A 21,782-nucleotide genomic window follows, 5' to 3' on the forward strand; every position below is an offset into this window, starting at 1 on the left:
AATTACACAGAGGGCCAAATTTGGCGCGCGGGCCAGAGTTTGACACCCATGCACTATAGCAGGGGTCGGCAACTCAAAATGTTGAAAGAGCCATATTGGACCAAAAATACAAAAACAAATCTGTCTGGAGCCGCAACAAATTAAAAGCCATATTACATACAGATAGTGTGTCATGAGATATACATTGAATTGAGATGACTTGAAGGAAACTAAATTACCTCAAATATAGCTACAAATTAGGCATAATGATGCAATATGTACATATAGCTAGCCTAAATAGCATGTTAGCTCGATTAGCTTGCAGTCTTGCAGTGACCAAATATGTCTGATTAGCACTCCACACAAGTCAATAACATCAACAAAACTCACCTTTGTGCATTCATGCACAACGTTAAAAGTTTGGTGGACAAAATGAGACAGAAAAAGAAGTGGCATAAAACACGTCCTCGAAAGTCGGAGAAAGTTATTCATGTAAACAAACTATGGTGAGTTCAAGGACCGCCAAAATTAGTAGGACAAAACGGTGCTCGCCAAATACTTGAGTCTGTGAAGCATGTTTAATATAAACAGTGTGCTTTATAACAATTAGGGAGGTTTGTGTCATGTTTGTCCTCCTACAGAAACCATATTAAAACAAAAAATATATTTTTTCCCCTCATCTTTTTCCATTTTTCATACATTTTTGAAAAAGCTCCAGAGAGCCACTAGGGCGGCGCTAAAGAGCCGCATGCGGCTCTAGAGCCGCGGGTTGCCGACCCCTGCACTATAGTAAAGAAAAAGAGTTGGTTCTTTATTCGAATCCCTGGGAACGACTCCCGTCCCCGACAAGAAATGCCCCGTGTGACGTCACAAGAAATGACGTCACGTCGCTCAGTCATTTGTCACGGACCCGGTGCAGCGTGCTGCGGTTCGTTCCCGGGACGCAAAACTGACGGCTCCGGACGAAAGCGTGCAGGTAGGAGATTATTTATTTCTCATAAATCATGCACATTACAACAGACAGGAACGAAACAAAAGGAAAGCGTGCCGTTCACACGAGAAGCTAAAGCAAAAAGTTACTTAGCACAGGAATACTAGAAGCTAAGGTAACTTTAGCACAGGAATCATGAGCTGGAAAACCAGAATGCCAACGTAACTGTTGCAAATGCGAACAATGAAGCCACGACGAGTGACCGGAAAAGGCAGGCTTAAATCGAGTCTCTGATGAGCAACAGGTGCGCGTACAAGGCAGGTGAAAATCATGGGTAACCATGGTGACTAAAACAAACCCCCGAAGTGCACAAAACAACTAAGGAAGTCCAAAACTAACAGAACATAACTAAACAATACATCACAGTTTCATATCATTTCACTTTACAGGAGTAGGGAGAAGTAACGCTTATTTAATCCTACCCCTTTCCCACTTCATACAAATATACATAATTTACTGACCTTTTTTATAATAAAATATCTATGTATTAGTATATACAACAGTTTTGTAATATGTAATTAATTAATTCAGTCATTATTAATATACTGAGATGAAGAATATCTTATTTTCAATAAGGTTGAGAGTATTTCTCATAATTCTTCTTCTTTGTACTTTGTAAGCTCTATTAATTTGAACAACCTCTTAAAGTGGATCATATCAGTACAATGTTTAACTTCTTTACTTCATCCATTCCATCATTTAATTCCACATCATTTTAGCTGTTTGCAATTTTACCAAATCATCGAACTTTAATATTTTTGACTCAATAGATAAATTGTTTGTATGTTCTCTATATCCAACATTATGTATCAGTCTAATTAATTTGTTTTGTAACACGGTTAACGAATGTAGCGCACATTTGTAGTTATTTCCCCACATTTCTGCACAATAACTCAGATATGGCAGCGTTTTTCAACCACTGTGCCGTGGCACACTAGTGTGCCGTGAGATACAGTCTGGTGTGCCGTGGGAGTAGGGATGTCCCGATCCAGGTTTTTGCACTTCCGATCCGATACAGATATTGTTTTTGCACTTCCGATCCGATACCGATACTGACCGATACCGATACTGACCGATACTGGCCTATCCGAGCATGTATTAAAGTTTAAAGGTATTTAGCCTACTTAGTTGTCAGAATCATGTTGAAAAGGGTTTTAGTACTCTTGATAACAACTAGCCAGCTGAATTAGGGGAGTTTGGATAATACACAATGGTTGGTAACAAGAAACTGACCTGTTTATTCAAGGATAAACACAAAATAGACAAAATTATACATGACAAACAGAAATGGTATCATTGAACTGGGCGAAATGGCCTTTTTTTAATATTGCGATATTTTAAGGCCATATTGCGATACACGATATATATCTCGATATTTTGCCTTAGCCTTGAATGAACACTTGATGCATATAATCACAGCAGTATGATGATTCTATGTGTTTTGATTGATTGATTGAGACTTTTATTAGTAGGTTGCACAGTGAAGTACATATTCCGTACAATTGACCACTAAATGGTAACACCCCGATAAGTTTTTCAACTTGTTTAAGTCGGGGTCCACTTAAATTGATTCATGATACAGATATATACTATCATATATACTATCATCATAATACAGTCGTCACACAAGATAATCACATTGAATTATTTACATTATTTATAATCCAGGGTGTGGAGGGGGGCGCCGGATGTAAGTGTCAAAAAGACAGCCAAAAGAGTTTGATATGAGAATAAATCTAAAGTTAAAATATAGGGTAGAAATGCACCCATTTGCAGGAAATGTAGTCTTGATTTTCAAAATTTTCTTTCAAGGCTTGCATGTCTACATTAAAACATTCTTCTTCATACTGCATTAATATATGCTACTTTTAAACTTTCATGCAGAGAAGGAAATCACAACTAAAAAAATCACTAATTTTTTCATACGGTGTTGATCTGGAAATGTTTGCCTCGGCATTTTGATGGTGTGGACGTGTGGCACCGAATGGAGATAAGCGTCTCGACAGACGTTACAATATTTGAACAATGATGACGAAAACTGTTTTCTCTGTCGTGTTCGTGTGTCGAAAATTGTTATGCGCTTATTTTTTTATTTGATTTTGTGCGTGGCATATAATTGCTATGCGCAGAGGACGATTGAGCAGTGCGTAATTGCGCAGGCGCGCCCCGTAGAGGGAACGTTGGTCACACGGCTGCGCTAGCATCACAGCTAACGTTAGCCATGCTGCTACCTCTCTGCTGGGAGAGGGCGTATACGTATGTGACGTATGACGTGACAGTATGTGACGTGTGTAAGAAGGTGCGCTTGCTGTCTGTGAGAGGGAGACACAGAAAAGAGTGAGAAGAGCCTGTCGTGTAATGCCAGCAGCTAAAAGCAACTGCGTGAGAATCCACAGACCTGTGGATGTGTTGAAGGTGTGCTGGAAAATGCGGAACGGAAATTAGGGACAAGCAGAAAAGTGGAATGTATTATTTAAATCGGTGCGTTGAAAAACACGGACCGGAGTTTTTTAAGAACTGGATCTGGATCTGCATTTTCCCATGCCTTGCCGATACGCATTTTTTGGCAAATATCGGCGGCCGATCCGATCCAAATATCGGATCGGGACATCCCTACGTGGGAGATTATCTAATTTCACCTATTTGGGTTCAAAATCTTTTTTGCAAACCAGTAATTATAGTCTGCAAATGATGTGTTGTTGTTGAGTGTCTGTGCTGTCTATATAAACAAAAGGTGAGTGCCCCTAAGAAAAGGCATTAAAGCGTAGGGAAGGCTATGCACTGAACTGGCTACAAAGTAAACAAAAACAGAATGCTGGACGACAGCAAAGACTTACTGTGGAGCAAAGGCAATGTACATCCGAACATGACATGACAATCAACAATGTCCTCACAAAGACGGATACAAACAACTGTAATATTCTTGATTGCTAAAACAAAGGAGATGTGGGAAATATCGCTTAAAGGAAGACAGGAAAATATCCCCCCAAAAAAGAGAAAAAGCCACCAAAATAGGAGCGCAAGACAAGAACTAAAACACTACGCACAGGAAAACAGCAAAAACCTCAAAATAAGTCAGGGTGTAATGTGACAGGTTGTGACAGTACACCTACTTTGAGACAAGAGCTATAGTGATGCATGCTTGCTTATGCTTTAAAGTCATATCCAACAATTGCGACAACGACTTTTTACTGTCAACTGTTTTTTGTTTTTTAATGATTCCCGCTGGTGGTGTGCCTCCGCATTTTTTCAACACAAAAAATGTGCCTTGGCTGAAAAAAGGTTGAAAAACACTGAGATATGGTAATACTATAGTAGCGAGCAGTAGAGAATGTGAAGTGATTTGTTAAACCAAATATTGTGTTTTTTTTACATATACAACAATCTATCTGGACTCGATAAGAGAATCGATAAGGAATCGGTTCGATAAGAGGATTCGATAATAGGCTCGAACTCGATAATTTCTTATCAAACATCATCCCTAATGGCCACTGATTTGAATTACTTTTGTTGGCCACCAGATGGCGATAAAATGGTATTTGAATTTTGTATAAATTGCTTATTGGACTCGTGCCGTCTCGAGGGTCAAATCAACACGCCAGCGGGCTGTACTTGGTAGTTTGGACACCCCTGTTCTACCCGTAATAATTCTGTTCAGAAAATGATTGCACAGAATCCCTGAAAATTGACACAAATGCAACAGGATTGAGACAGACTCAAATTGGAGCCATGATTATTTCCGTAAACATTGCAGCAGGTATGACGTCATGGCGTCATGTCTGGGTCAAATAGACATTGCATTTTTTTTTTGTCATGTGACAGACAACATAAAAAGATGGGATTTGACAAAAAAAAAATCTGCAGTGTGAAGGTAGCCCTATTGACGAATACAATACCAGACTATAATGGCGGACTCACGCAAAGCTCTTAACCATATATGGAGATAGCGGCTCATGTCACCAATTGGAAAAACGTCACAAATTGGGGCAAATTCCAAATGCCTCTTTTGGAGGATGTATGAAGGCAGGCAAGATTGTTTTATAAATGTCTCCGCCATGCCTCCATGGTTTGATTGCGATTTTTCAGGATTTATGCAGATTCGAAATACACAAAAAAAGGGAGCAAGTTAGTTTTTGGTGGCGCAAATTGGCAGTCACGGTTCCGTCAGTCTACCCCAGAATAGCTGTGGCTACAAATGTAGCTTACCACTATTAATTGTGAATGTGAATAGAATGAATGATGGGTTCTCACTTCTCTGTGTGCTGTGAGTGTCTAGTCGATAGTAAAGCGCTATATAAATCTAATCCATTGTTATTATTGGTAAGTCCCCTTTAAATTGTCCTGGATGTTTACAATACACTTATTTTAATGAAAGACTCAATTGTCTGTGAAAATACTTACTTTGGGTTTATTGAAGATATCTTGGGTTGTTTAGGAAAACGTGTAATTTAGTTCATTGAAGACTATAAATTATCTTTGATGTTTTATGAAAACAGAAACATTTGGTGATAGGAGAGTTTAAATTGTCTGTGACTTTTACAAAACTACTTGAATTAGTTGTTGAAGACGGAGAATTGTCTGTTTGAAAAAGACTGTCAGGTTAACAGAATAGTTTTACTGAAGATTTTGAAAGGTAAAACAATGGCAACGTCACTGAAAGCTCTGAAATGTCGTCTGTGTTTACGAAAATACATACAGTACATCACGTTGATTGATGACTAAATTGTTTTCTGACAAAAATAAGATTTTAACTTGTCTTAATTTGTATGACGTCATGTATATTACTTTAATGAAAATATTTTAATTGTTTACGAAAACACGAACGTTGGATGACAGAGTACTCCAAATTGTCTTAGACTTTTATGAAAAAAATTGTTCTTTGAAAACTACGAATTGTCTTTAAATTTTAGGATAACGCAAACTCTAGGTCATAGGAAACTGTATATTTTAGAATTTTTTAAAAATTAGTTCACTAAAAACTTGAAATGTTTTATTTCAAATTAGGTTAAAGGGGACTCTACATTTTTTAAAATGTTTTGGAAAAAATTTAATCTAGTTGATTAAAGACTCTAAAATGTCTTTGATGTATGAATGTAACCGTTAGGTCACCGGGGACTCTGAATTGTTTCAGATTTTCGGGAAAAAGTTGCATTAGTTCATTGCAGATGTTGTAATGTCTTTGATGTTTACTAAAATGCAGACGTTGGATCATGGAGGATTCTTAAAATGTCAAAGAGTTTTACGAAAACATGAATTGGTTATTGAACACTCAAAATTTGCTTTAATGTTTCAGAAAACGTTAGGTCACAGTGGACTCTAGATTGTCAACATTTTTTCCCAAAACATGTAAATTAGTTATTTCAATTTGTTGTTCACCTTAAATCGTAGGGGACTGTAAATTGTCTTCGATCCTTCAGAAAAAACACAAATTACCTAATTGAAGACTATTGATTGTCTTTAATGTTTCTAAAAATGCGGATGTTAGCTCACAGGGCACTGTAAATTGTTTCATTAAAAAATGTAATTAGTTCACAAAAGACTCTAAAATGTCTTTTGATGTTTACAAATACCAAACAATACAACGATTCAGACAATAGGTCAAAGAGGCATCTAATTTTTAATAAAGACTCTGAAATGTCTGATGTTTACGAATGCAGACGTTAGGTCAAAGAGGAATCTGTAATTTTTTCAGATTTTTACGAAAACATTTAATAAAGACTCTCAAATGTCTTTGATGTTTACGAATGCAGATGTTAGGTCATTTTCAGATTTTCTGAAAACATTTTGATTAAATCATTGCAGATTTTCGAATGTTTTTAATGTTTAAAAAAATGCGGACGTTGGGTCACAGAGGATTCTTAAGTTGTCTTACAGCTTATTGAATACTCAAAATGTTCTTTGATGTTTTAGAAAACATGAACGTTCGGCCACAGTGGACTCTAGATTGTCTCAGATTTTTACAAAAACATGTTTATTAGTTAATTGAAGACTTAATTGTCTTTAATGTTTTAATAAAATATGGACATTTGCTGACAGTAAATTGTTTCAGAAAAAATTTAAATTAGTTCCCTGAAGGCTCTAAAACAGGGGTGGGCAATTAATTTTTACCGGGGGCCGCATGAGCAACCCGAGCACTGCTGGAGGGCCACATCGACAATATTTCAATTCAATTTTGTTCAATATTATTTTTGATGTACCGTAAGATAAATAACAACAATAATAATAATAATAATTAATAATAATAATAATACTTTCATTTAACCTAACTTAACTTTATACAAAAGCAGATTGCTTTTGACGGTTTTATTTTTAACACTGTCTTACACTACACTTCTTGATGTACAATACAATGCAAAAATGTCAATTTCTGCACAGGGTTAATTTAAAGTTTATCCTGCATCCTCTTTAAAAGTCCAACATTTTTCCCCGTCAGATTTGGACAACCATCTGTTGTCACACCTGCCAGCTTGTCCCATTTCAGTCCTAACATGTCCAAACACGCATTTACCTATGTGAACAAGTCATTACCTGTGGTTGTCCCTTTTAATTGACTGCATGGCTGCCAGCTCCTCAGTAATTTGAAAGTCTGCAGTTATCCCACGTAAGAAGATGAGCAGCTGGGCGGTGTCACGTACATCACAGCTCTCATCCAAAGCCAGCGAAAAACAGTCAAAGTCAGCCGTTCTTTTCGTCAGCTGAAGCTCCAAGTTTCAGGTGTTGTGCCGGATAATGCACCCCCGGCATAGAATGCACCCCCTGATGGGAGTGTTATATCAACTAAAGCCCACACTTAAAGTTTCCACGTGCTATTTATAAGAAGCCAAAAGTGCAAACACTATAATGTTCGTGTTGGAGGAGTTGTGAATGAATGAAATATGAAATCCGTGCTGCAGTCTGCAGGTGTACCTAATGTTGTGGCCCAGCAGCGACCTCAGCACGGATTTCATAATTCATTCATTCACAACTCCTCCAACACGAACATTATTGTTTTTGCACTTTTGGCTTCTTATTAAATATTTTTTTTAAATAGATTCAGTCTTGCACGTGGAAAGTTTAAGTGTGGACTTTAGTTTATACAACACTCCCGTCAGGGGGTGCATTCTACGCCGGGGGTGCATTATCCGGCACGAGCATTATCAGCGCAACAGAGTCCAATAAGCACTCCTAAATAAACTTCCGTCAGAAAACGCCTTACTTTTTCTGGCGATTTTGTGAGAAATGACGAAACTTGTCCTGATGGCTGCATCTCTGGGGGTGTGAAATATGGCAAAAAGTCCTTGTTGGGTTTGCAGTTTTACCATCAACGCATCAGCCTCCTTTGCACGCGCTTCATCACACTGATTCCGGTATTTTTCCTCGTGCTTCGTCATGTAGTGGCGATTCAAATTATATTCTTCAAACACAGCAACCTGTGTACCACAAATTAAGCACACAGCTTTACCTTTAATTTATGTAAAGAAATACTTGGCAGTCCATGTCTTGTTGAAAACACGCCATTCGTCATCAACTTTTCTCTTTTTAGCGTCTCATCACTTGTCGCTGTGCACCTTCACTCACAGGTTACACCCGGACATACGTCCATAAATAACACTTTTCAAAATAAAAGCAGCACAGTTGTATTGCGCGCACGACATAGATGTTTTTTTTAAACTTTATTTTGTAATTTGTGATTGCCGCTGTTCACATTCACTCACACGCATACGTCCACACGGAAGTAATACAAATAACGCTTTTCAAAACAAAAGCAGCACCGTTGTATTGCACAGCTATAAAAAAATGTTTTAGTTATTGAATGCTCAAAATGATCTATGATGTTTTAGAAAACGAAAAATTTAGGTCACAATGGACTCTGGACTGTCTCAGATTTTTACAAAAACGTGTAAATTAGTTAATTGATTTTGTTGTTTACGTTAAATCTGGGACTGTAAATTGTCTTAGACCTCTATCTTACATGGGACTCTAACTTGTCTCAGATTGTTACAAAAATATAAATTGGTTATGATTACTCGGCTGATCGCTGCAAAGGAAGTATAAAAAAACAAACAAAAAAACATTTTGACTTCATTTAGTTGTACTTTTTAGCCTGATGGAATCTGATCACGATGCTAACACATGAAATCAATCTGATACTGTGTGCTGTGTCGGGCTCATTAGCGAGCCAAACCCTTGTGCACCCGCGCCTCTTTGCGCATAATTAATTCGACTGATTGGTGCCTGAGACAACCTGTGGATAACTTTCTTTTCCATCGCGCCCGTGGCTCCACGTTGGTTGCAAAGCAAAACGATGAGTCGAGGTCACATGCACACGTTCAGACGCTGGTTCTTGTGCGCATGTTGATGACCTCACAGCGTCAATACCTCTACATCTTGATTGCTTGTTATATTTTATCTTCGTCATGCTTGAGAGAGTCATTTGACGTATGCGCATTTGCCACTTTATTATGTACACCTGCACAATCTAATGAGAAGATTTGAGACAAAATGCTGCCTTTACAAAATGATAACACTCAGTTTTGACTGATACAATTTGGGAATGTTGCTCTATGTGAGGGTCAAAATATTAGAAATGGGTGTCATATGATAAATATATGGTGAAAGAATAGCTTTCTGTTAATGTCAATCAAAAGTAAAGGTTTTCTGATCCGATATTGATATCAGTCCGATATCAGAAAGAAAAAAAAAGTATGGGAGTTTTGGGCTTGCATGTAAAACATGCAATACAAGTAGTGCAGAGTGTTTACTTGTGCAAAACTGGACAGCCAGTTAACATCGGAATGTCTTCCAAGTTGTTGTATTTTAGTCAAGTCATTTACAAAAGGTAAACATTAGAGATGTCCGATAATATCGGACTGCCGATATTATCGGCCGATAAATGCTTTAAAATGTGATATCGGAAATTATTGGTACACGGACGTAGGGAGAAGTACATAGCGCCACTAAACCTTAACGTTACTGCCTATGCGTTCCGGCCCAATCATATATCTACGGCTTTTCACACACACAAGTGAATGCCAACCATACTTGGTCAACAGCCATACAGGTCACACTGAGGGTGGCCGTAAAAAAAACATTAACACTGTTACAAATATGCGCCACACTGTGAACCCACACCATACAAGAATGACAAACACATTTCGGGAGAACATCCGCACCGTAACACAACATAAACACAACAGAACAAATACCCAGAACCCCTTGCAGCACTAACTCTTCCGGGACGCGACAATATACACCCCCCCGCTACCCCCTACCTCAACCCCGCCCACCTCAACCTCCTCATGCTCTCTCAGGGAGGGCATGTCCCAAATTCCAAGCTGCTGTTTTGAGGCATGTTAAAAAAAAATAATGCACTTTGTGACTTCAATAATAAATATGGCAGTGCCATGTTGGCATTTTTTTTCCATAACTTGAGTTGATTTATTTTGGAAAACCTTGTTACATTGTTTAATGCATCCAGCGGGGCATCACAACAAAATTAGGCATAATAATGTGTTAATTCCACGACTGTATATATCGGTATCGGTTGATATCGGAATCGGTAATTAAGAGTTGGACAATATCGGGATATCGGCAAAAAAGCCATTATCGGACATCTCTAGTAAACATGGTAGGCTATGTGCTTAGCAGCTACACAACAGCTAAGCACACAATAGCACACAAGCGAGACATACATAAGTGTTTGCAATTGAACAAGACGTTTGTCAATAAAAAACAGTTTCAAATAATTACAGTTGCATTTTACTTACGCATACAAAGTCTTCAAGGCAGAAGCGTATTAGAAATATTCAGTAACAAACATGTCCACATCATTCAACTTACTGGGTCATGAATTATTCTGGCCACAAGGTGTAGCCAAAAAACAATTACCACTCCACATTTGTCGCGTTCGAGTTGCATTGTGGTTGTGATCCCAAAATGCAGGATGACAGAAAGCAAATTGCAGGTAGGAAGGGTCCTTTAATTCTCAAGTCAGGCGAAAATACAAAAAAAAGTGTGCCAACAAGAGTTGAATGTGAGGGATAAGGTAAAACTTATAGAAAGTCTTGACATAGCATGAATACTAGAAATGTATCAAACAAGGCATTAGCGTAGCGCTAACCAGACGCGTAACAGTCGCCATTGGCGAACATTGGACCTACAAAGAAGGTGGCCGATGTGGTTTTAAGACGGGGCATTATTGAGATTAGCTGCAGATGTGTGTCCTAATCACCAACCAGAGGCTGGTGTGTAACCCTCAGCGCTCCTTGCAACTGGAAAGTAAACAAGAGAAAGGACTAGGAGCGCTGGCAACATAAACATACACTGAACATAGAAAAAAATAATAAGAAACACAAAACAAGACATGACCTGCAGTGACAGGTCATGACAACTTCCCCTTAAAGGCCTACTGAAACCCACTACTACCGACCACGCAGTCTGATAGTTTATATATCAATGATGAAATCTTAACATTGCAACACATGCCAATACGACCGGGTTAGCTTACTAAAGTGCAATTTTAAATTTCGCGCTAAATATCCTGCTGAAAACGTCTCGGTATGATGACGCCGGCACGTGACGTCACGGATTGTAGAGGACATTTTGGGACAGCATGGTGGCCAGCTATTAAGTCGTCTGTTTTCATCGCAAAATTCCACAGTATTCTGGACATCTGTGTTGGTGAATCTTTTGCAATTTGTTCAATGAACAATGGAGACAGCAAAGAAGAAAGCTGTAGGTGGGAAGCGGTGTATTGCGGGCGGCTGCAGCAACACAAACACAGCCGGTGTTTCATTGTTTACATTCCCGAAAGATGACAGTCGAGCTTTACCATTGGCCTGTGGAGAACTGGGACAACAGAGACTCTTACCAGGAGGACTTTGAGTTGGGTGCGCAGACGCGGTACCGTGAGTACGCAGCTGCGGCTTCCAAACATTAGATTGTTTGCCCGTACGTGCGTGCCGCTATGTGCATGTCACGTACGTAACTTTGGGGAAATATATGTGCTTTATGAACTTTGGGGAGGTGAACGGTACTTTGGGCTGTGGGATTGAGTGTGTTGTGCAGGTGTTTGAGTTGTATTGGCGGGTTATGTGGACGGTAGAGGGGAGGTGTTTGTTATGCGGGATTAATTTGTGGCATATTAAATATAAGCCTGGTTGTGTTGTGGCTAATAGAGTATATATATGTCTTGTGTTTATTTACTGTTTTAATCATTCCCAGCTGAATATCAGGTCCCACCCGCCTCTCACAGCATCTTCCCTATCTGAATCGCTCCCACTGCCCTCTAGTCCTTCACTTTCACTTTCCTCATCCACAAATCTTTCATCCTCGCTCAAATTAATGGGGAAATCGTCGCTTTCTCGGTCCGAATCGCTCTCGCTGCTGGTGGCCATGATTGTAAACAATGTGCATATGTGAGGAGCTCCACAACCTGTGACGTCACGCTACTCGTCTGCTACTTCCGGTACAGGCAAGGCTTTTTTATCAGGGACCAAAAGTTGCGAACTTTATCGTCGATGTTCTCTACTAAATCCTTTCAGCAAAAATATGGCAATATTGCGAAATGATCAAGTATGACACATAGAATGGACCTGCTATCCCCGTTTAAATAAGAAAATCGCATTTCAGTAGGCCTTTAAAGACGGTATAAGTCCATTCCAGACGGATAATAATAAATAGGTTAGTGTTTTTCATACTTGCAGTTGTTCTCTGTTGAAGTATTTTGTTTACTTGATCAAACCTTTTAAAAAAAATTAGCACACTACAACATAATAATATTGAATCAATATCGGCATCGGCCAAATGACAAGGTTCCAAAAGTTGCATTGGGACACTTAGGATCAAAAGTGAGGGCTGTTATCTTTGTGAAGGGACAACTGTTGGATCTTATTAGATATTGTTTAGTGTATGAACACTAAACAAAATGAAAGTTCTACAAAGCTTAACTCGACCCAGCAGATGTTTTTTTTTCTTGGTCATAAAAGTTGTCCAGTTTAATTTGGGTATACAAGTCAATTCCTCAGACGTGCGCGGTTGAACAGCAGGCGTTTTTCATCATTTCAGCAAGCTTCTCATCACATTCCCACACGCCCATTTCCCGCGTCTAATTCAATTATTGTCTGCTCAGCTGGTAACGCCGTGAAAAGGAAGCAATCGAGGAAGCGTCTCATCATCCAGATGCCTTCCAACGGAGGCCAGGACTGTCCCGAGCTGCTGGAGGAGGAGAGAGACTGCCAGCTCCCGGAATCATGTCCAGGCTTCAGGTCTGTGCCGCCAGGGAGCACACACACATGACACACTCTGTGCCTTTTTAAATTCAGGGTTAATTGCATTTAAAGCGTATTAGGAAACAGCTGCTGTGTTTTATTTATTTTTTGGTGCATTTACTCAATCGCCACTTCATTAGGAGGATCAAATATTTGGCCTGGACACAGATAATTATTTGACGTATTGTACTGTACCATACTGAGAGCTTTTACTAACATTCAGCTTGACGATATATTGACCTACACATTATTGAGACCAAATGATGTCATGGTTATATAATGATCAATCAGCAATCGGATTTGACAAAACCTCATCGAGCTGGATGCAATCTTACTTGAAGGGGAGGAAACAGGTGGTTGAGGTGAACGGCACCGTGTCCCCCCCACCCCCTCTCAGTGAGCTGTGGAGTCCCCCAAGGCAGTATATTGGGGCCTTTACTGTTCCTAGTATACATAAACGACTTGTCATCAGCATGCGACTGTGAATTGTTCTTGTTTGCGGATGACTCGGCCCTGCTGGTATCAGACAAGGACAAAACACAGGTGGAGAAAATCCTCAGTGCTGAACTCTGTAGAACTTGCACCTGACAACAAGCTATCCATACACTTGGGTAAAACAGAATCCATCCTGTTTGGGTCCCACATCAACCTTAAGAAAGTCAGTGACTTCACTATAAAAGTGGGTGACATTGTTATCACCAGGAAAGATGAGGTCACCTACCTAGGGTCCATTCTAGAGGCTAATCTTTCCTGTGATAAAATGGCAACCAAGGTAATCAAAAAGGTCAACCAATGAACAAGATTTCTCTATAGAATCTCTCTCTGGTCAACAAAAGCCCCATGAGGGTTCTGGCGGGAACTCTCGTTCAACCCTTTTTCGATTACGCATGCACCTTCTAGTACCCTAGCACCTCCAAAACCCTCAAATCTAGACTCCAAACATCCCAGAACAAGCTAGTCAGATTACTTCTAGACCTCCACCCCACATCACACCTCACTCCTACCCACTTCTCCAAAGTGGGCTGGCTCAGGGTGGAGGACAGAGTAAAACAACTTGCACTGAGCCTAGTCTATAAAATCCGCTACATCTCCCAGATACCGAAGTACATGTCAAACTACTTCCTTAACGTAAATGACCGCCATAACCACAACACCAGGGGGAGCTCTACTAACCACGTTAAACCCAGATTCCGATCTAACAAAGGTCTTAACTCATTCTCTTTCTATGCCACATCAATGTAGAATGCGCTCCCAACAGGTGTAAAAGAAAGGGCATCTCTATCCTCCTTCAAAACCGCAATAAAAGTACACCTCCAGGCAACTTCAACCCTAAACTAACACCCTCCCCGGATTGTTGTTAATAATCAAATGTAAACAATCAAATGCAGATATTTTTCTTATGCCTTCTGATCTCTCTCTCTCTCTCTCTCTCTCTCTCTCTCTCTCTCTCTCTCTCTCTCTCTCTCTCTCTCTCTCTCTCTCTCTCTCTGTCTCTCTCTCTCTCTCTCTCTCTCTCTCTCTCTCTCTCTCTCTCTCTCTCTCTCTCCCCCCACTACTTGCCGTACATATCCTACCAAGTCAGACCTACACTGTTTCAATATATTTCTCTGTTCTCAATTGTTGATGACTGATGATAACAACCAAACCTAACGCCCCCCCATCTCCACACCCCGTATTGTAAATAATTCAATGTATACACCCTGATGATTATCTTGTGTGATGACTGTATTATGATGATAGTATATATCTGTATCATGAATCAATTTAAGTGGACCCCGACTTAAACAAGTTGAAAAACTTATTCGGGTGTTACCATTTAGTGGTCAATTGTACGGAATATGTACTTCACTGTGCAACCTACTAATAAAAGTCTCAATCAGTCAATCAATAATGCAAGTGTACCCTTTCAAATGCAATAAACATATTTTTATCATATATTTAACATTTCAATTGAAATGAAAACCTAAAATATCCAGGTTAAATAAAATAAATACAATTTATATTAAAAAAAAATTATAAAAAAAATAGCAAGATTTTGCATTTTAATAAAAATCACAACCAAAAGCAATACAAAATGATTTTGTCTCTGTTGAGGTGGGGATGGGAGACCTGTTATGTTGTACAGGAGGAAGGAGACGGCACAGACAGGAGGGGCGTAGTTTAACTCTATTTTATTTATATATATATATATATATATAAATACAATAATAATATTACTAAACAAGGGAATGGAGTGTGTGAACTAATCCAAAAGTGTGTAAATGTGTGGGAATTAACTGTTGAGTGTTACCGTGAGTGTTGATGTTTTGAGGACTTAAAATGGCTGCCAGTCGTGTATTTCCACCATCAAAATATTTTTTTGGAAGAAGAATTGTTGATTGATGACTGTGGTGTTCTTAGTGTCATAGTGTGTGAAGTTAGTATGTTCCAATAGCAGCAGAAGTGCACTTTTTGGAGAGCTGTATTATTTTCAGTTTTGTGCCCAAGGGACTGATTTTATTTAACACTATATTATTATTTATACACCTATAGTGATCACAGAGACAGGTTGTTTTTGTGTTACTATATATATTTGTTTTTCTGAAAAATTCCACTTAATATACTTTGGGTAACAACAGTCAATATTTTTTTTTTTTTTTTTTAGAGGGGTAACAGTCAATATTTCCATCCATCCATCCATTTTCTACCGCTTATTCCCTTTTGGGGTCGCGGGGGGCGCTGGAGCCTATCTCAGCTACAATCGGGCGGAAGGCGGTGTACACCCTGAACAAGTCGCTACCTCATCGCAGGGCCAACACAGATAGACAGACAACACACTCACATTCACACACTAGGGCCAATTTAGTGTTGCCAATCAACTTATCCCCAGGTGCATGTCTTTGGAGGTGGGAGGAAGCCGGAGTACCCGGAGGGAACCCACGCAGTCACGGGGAGAACATGCAAACTCCACACAGAAAGATCCCGAGCCCGGGATCGAACCCAAGACTACTCAGGACCTTCGTATTGTGAGGCGGATGCACTAACCCCTCTTCCACCGTGCTGCCCAGTCAATATTTATTTTATTTTATTTTTTCCTTATAAAATAAAAGTGAGCTTTTGTTAAACCAAATATTGTGTTTTTTTCTATATACAACAACCTATCTGGATTCGATAAGAGAATCGATAAGGAATCGGTTCGATAAGAGGATTCGATAATGGGCTCGAACTCGATAATTTCTTATCAAACATCATCCCTAATGAAGGAAAGAAGAAAGTGAATGAATGTTTAGAACTGAATAAATTTACATATGCATTAAAAAAAAAAAAAAAAAATTGTATTTACCGTATTTTTCGGATTATAAATCAGTTTTTTTCATAGCTTGGCCGGGGGTGCGAGTTATACTCTGGAGCGATTTATGTGTGAAATTATTAACACATTACCGTAAAATATGAAATAATATTATTTAGCTCATTCACGTAAGAGAACACACACGTCAACTAATAAAAATTTGGCGGGGGTGGGTCATGGCAGACTTGCATTATGGAAAAAAAAGATGCTACCTGCTACTACTTCCGTACCTATGAAAATTGATCAGGAGTGACAGATTGTTTGGTAAACGTATAGCATGTTCTATATGTTATAGTTATTTGAATGACTCTTACCATAATATGTTACGTTAACATACCAGGCACGTTCTCAGTTGGTTATTTATGCGTCATATAACGTACACTTATTCAGCCTGTTGTTCACTATTCTTTATTTATTTTAAATTGCCTTACAAATGTCTATTCTTGGTGTTGGATTTTATCAAATACATTTCCCCAAAAAATGCAACTTATACTCTAGTCCAGGGGTCACCAACCTTTTTGAAACCAAGAGCTACTTCTTGGGTACTGATTAATGCGAAGGCCTACCAGTTTGATACACACTTAAATAAATTGCCAGAAATAGCCAATTTTCTCAATTTACCTTTAACTCTATGTTATTATTAATAATTAATGATATTTATCTTTGTGGAAACACTGATCATTTTAATGATTTCTCACAATAAATATATATAGAAACAGATAAATATCAATATGCAACACTTTATTTTTAGTGCACATTTTTCAAATTGAACATTTTCAAATGATCACTTCTAAGACAGTCTTGTGAAATCACAACATCCCATTTTAACTCGCTAGCCACTAACATTTTTATAAAAGAGGAGAAAACACGAAAAAAATAAATTACATTTTGAAATATAGTTTATCTTCAATTTCGACTCTTTAAAATTCAAAATTCAACCGAAAAAAAGAAGAGAAAAACTAGCTAATTTTAATCTTTTTGAAAAAATTAAAAAAAGAATTTATGGAACATCATTTGTAATTTTTCCTGATTAAGATTAATTTTAGAATTTTGATGACATGTTTTGAATAGGTTAAAATCCAATCTGCATTTTGTTAGAATATATAACAAATTGGACCAAGCTATATTTCTAACAAAGACAAATCATTATTTCTTCTAGATTTTCCAGAGCAAAAATTTTAAAAGAAATTCTAAAGACTTTGAAATAAGATTTAAATTTGATTCTACAGATTTTCTAGGTTTGCCAGAATAATTTTTTTGAATTTTAATCATAATAAGTTTGAAGAAATATTTCACAAATATTCTTCGTCGAAAAAACAGAAGCTAAAATGAACAATTAAATTAAAATGTATTTATTATTCTTTACAATAAAACATTTTTTTTACTTGAACATTGATTTCAATTGTCAGGAAAGAAGAGGAAGGAATTTAAAAGGTAAAAAGGTATATGTGTTTAAAAATCCTAAAATCATTTTTAAGGTTGTATTTTTTTCTCTAAAATTGTCTTTCTGAAAGTTATAAGAAGCAAAGTAAAAAAAATAAATGAATGTATTTAAACAAGTGAAGACCAAATCTTTAAAATATTTTCTTGGATTTTCAAATTCTATTTGACTTTTGTCTCTCTTAGAATTAAAAATGTCGAGCAAAGCGAGACCAGCTTGCTAGTAAATAAATACAATTTAAAAAATAGAGGCAGCTAACTGGTAAGTGCTGCTATTTGAGCTATTTTTAGAACAGGCCAGCGGGCGACTCATCTGGTCCTTACGGGCGACCTGGTGCCCGCGGGCACCGCGTTGGTGACCCCTGCTCTAGTGCGACTTATATATGTTTTTTTCCTTCTTTATTATGCATTTTCGGCCGGTGCGACTTATACTCCGGAGCGATTTATAATCCGAAGAATACGGTATTTGTTATCACGTTTATGACAACCTTTTTCCAAAACACAATATAGAATGTGAGATTTAACAGGATAATGCATACATTTATCCTTTGTTTTCAAAACGGTTACAAACAAGTGGGACACCAAAAATGTACTGTGGGACCCCATTATTATGACTTGATGGGGTCCCTGGGACCCCATTTTGAAAATTCCTAGCGCCAAATCTGATAGAGTAACGGTGCGTGCAAAACAGCAGCTGGCTGGTTGTAATACTAATCAAATATCTTCCTAGGAGCCCGAGATAATGCAAGGCCCGTGGGCTAGATCCGGCCCCCGGTCCTTGACTTTGACATCCCTGCTGTAGATGCTGGCAAAGTTATCAAGTTAGTTTTCATTTATCGTTTGAGTAATCAAATATTGACCAAGGTCTCCCCAATGTGGTGACTTCTAAAAAGACAATAATTAAAATTGATAACTAATTTTGTGTTCGTTTTAAAAGGCTTTATGAATAAAGATGGTATGGTATCGAAAGCAAACTAATAACTTTCTTCATCTTCATTCTCTCGCCTTGCAATGACTCATTCGATTAAAAAAGATTAATCTGATGACTTTATTTATCTTCATCGCCTCGCACCTCTGGAAATATCTGCAGTGTGTGTGTAAGTTGCGTGCGTGTGCGTACACAGTATTAATAGAAGCGTGGCGGCGCTGGCGTCTGTCTTGTTTACGTCGCTGTTGGCAGGTGTAATAAAAAGTGATGCGTGCAAAGGGACGTGTGGCGAGATGACTAATTAAGTTACATTCATGCGGCGTGCGACTTTTATTGGGGCTGTTTGTACAGATGCTCACGGCGGTGTGGTACACCTCTATGCTTTGTATTCATCACAAACTTCACAATCAAGTGCTAAGTGGGTCCAGTAGTCACCCTTTCCACAAATAGGTACATTCAAGCTAAGAATTGGTACTTTTCACATTTAAACTGATACGGTACCGTTTCCTGGTACCTGGGAATCAATACTGGTTTGATTGATTGAGACTTTTATTAGTAGATTGCACAGTACAGTACATATTCCGTACAATTAACCACTAAATGGTAACACCCGAATAAGTTTTTCAACTTGTTTAAGTCGGGGTCCACGTTAATCAATTCATGGTACAAATATATACTATCAGCATAATACATTCATCACACAAGTTAATCATCAGAGTATATACATTGAATTATTTACATTATTTACAATCCGGGGGGTGGGATGTGGACGGGCGGGGGGGTTAGGTTTGGTTGATATCAGCACTTAAAGGCCTACTGAAATGCGATTTTCTTATTTAAACGGGGATAGCAGGTCCATTCTATGTGTCATACTTGATCATTTCGCGATATTGCCATATTTTTGCTGAAAGGATTAAGTAGAGAACATCGACGATAAAGTTCACAACTTTTGGTCGCTGATAAAAAAAGCTTTGCCTGTACCGAAAGTAGCAGACGAGTAGCGTGACGTCACAGGTTGTGGAGCTCCTCACATCTGCACATTGTTTACAATCATGGCCACCAGCAGCGAGAGCGATTCGGACCGAGAAAGCAACGATTTCCCCATTAATTTGAGCGAGGATGAAAGATTTGTGGATGAGGAAAGTGAGAGTGAAGGACTAGAGGGCAGTGGGAGCGATTCAGATAGGGAAGATGCTGTGAGAGGCCGGTGGGACCTGATATTCAGCCGGGAATGACTAAAACAGTAAATAAACACAAGACGTATATATATACTCTATTAGCCACAACACAACCAGGCTTATATTTAATATGCCACAAATTAATCCCGCATATTAAACACCTCCCCCCTCCCGTCCATATAACCCGCCAATACAACTCAAACACCAGCACAACACACTCAATCCCACAGCCCAAAGTACCGTTCACCTCCCCAAAGTTCATACAGCACATATATTTCCCCAAAGTCCCCAAAGTTACATACGTGACATGCGCATAGCGGCACGCACGTACGGGCAAGCGATCAAATGTTTGGAAGCCGCAGCTGCATGCGTACTCACGGTACCGCGTCTGCGCATCCAACTCAAAGTCCTCCTGGTAAGAGTCTCTGTTGTCCCAGTTCTCCACAGGCCAATGGTAAAGCTTGACTGTCATCTTTCGGGAATGTAAACAATGAAACACCGGCTGTGTTTGTGTTGCTGCAGCCGCCCGCAAAACACCGCTTCCCACCTACAGCTTTCTTCTTTGCTGTCTCCATTGTTCATTGAACAAATTGCAAAAGATTCCCCAACACAGATGTCCAGAATACTGTGGAATTTTGCAATGAAAACAGACGACTTAATAGCTGGCCACCATGCTGTCCCAAAATGTCCTCTACAATCTGTGACGTCACGCGCAGGCGTCATCATACCGAGACGTTTTCGGCAGGATATTTCGCGCAAAAATTAAAATTGCACTTTAGTAAGCTAACCCGGCCGTATTGGCATGTGTTGCAATGTTAAGATTTCATCATTGATATATAAACTATCAGACTGCGTGGTTGGTAGTAGTGGGTTTCAGTAGGCCTTTAACAATAATATAATCTGAGAAATGGACATTGAAACAGTGTAGGTCTGACTTCGTAGGATATGTACAGCGAGCAGTGAACATAGTGAGCTCAGAAAGCATAAGAACAAGTATATACATTTGATTATTTACATTTGATTAATACAATCTGGACCCCAAAGGGAATAAGCGGAAGAAAATGGATGGATGGATAATACAATCCGGGGAGGTGGGATGTGGTGGGGGGAGGGTGTTAGTCTAGGGTTGTAGTTGTCTGGAGGTGTTCTTTTAGTGCAGCTTTGAAGGAGGATAGAGATGCACTTTCTTTTACACCTGTTGGGAGCGCATTCCATATTGATGTGGCATAGAAGGAGAATGAGTTAAGACCTTTGTTAGATCGGAATCTGGGTTTAACGTGGTTTGTGGTGTTGTGGTTATGGCGGTCATTTATGTTATGGAAGTAGTTTGACATGTATTTCGGTATCAGGGAGGTGAAGCGGATTTTATAGACTAGGCTCAGTGCAAGTTGTTTTACTCTGTCCTCCACCCTGAGCTAGCCCACTTTGGAGAAGTTGGTAGGAGTGAGGTGTGATCTGGGGTGGAGGTCTAGAAGTAACCTGACCAGCTTGTTCTGGGATGTTTGGAGTCTAGATTTGAGGATTTTGGAGGTGCTGGGGTACCAGGACTTTCATGCGTAATCGAAAAAGGGTTGAATGAGAGTTCCCGCTAGAATCTTCAAGGTACTCAACGATACCAATTTCCGGTACATTTGTGTGGTCATATGGTAATACATTCTAATTTGTTTAATAATACAATCTCAGTTTCAAT

The 21,782-nt window shown here is 38.9% G+C and overlaps 1 protein-coding gene across 1 annotated transcript in view; it reads left to right on the top strand.

Moving 5' to 3' along the window:
* Window positions 1-21,782, top strand: part of thsd7ab (thrombospondin, type I, domain containing 7Ab) — a 671,822-nt gene that overhangs the window by 433,637 nt on the left and 216,403 nt on the right. Inside the window, exon 11 of the mRNA XM_061956418.2 lies at window positions 13,080-13,215. Coding sequence (XP_061812402.2) covers window positions 13,080-13,215 — 136 coding nt within the window. The remainder of the gene's footprint in view (window positions 1-13,079; window positions 13,216-21,782) is intronic.

Source organism: Nerophis lumbriciformis, linkage group LG04 (assembly GCF_033978685.3).
Source record: "Nerophis lumbriciformis linkage group LG04, RoL_Nlum_v2.1, whole genome shotgun sequence".
Classification (NCBI taxonomy): Eukaryota; Metazoa; Chordata; class Actinopteri; order Syngnathiformes; family Syngnathidae; genus Nerophis; species Nerophis lumbriciformis.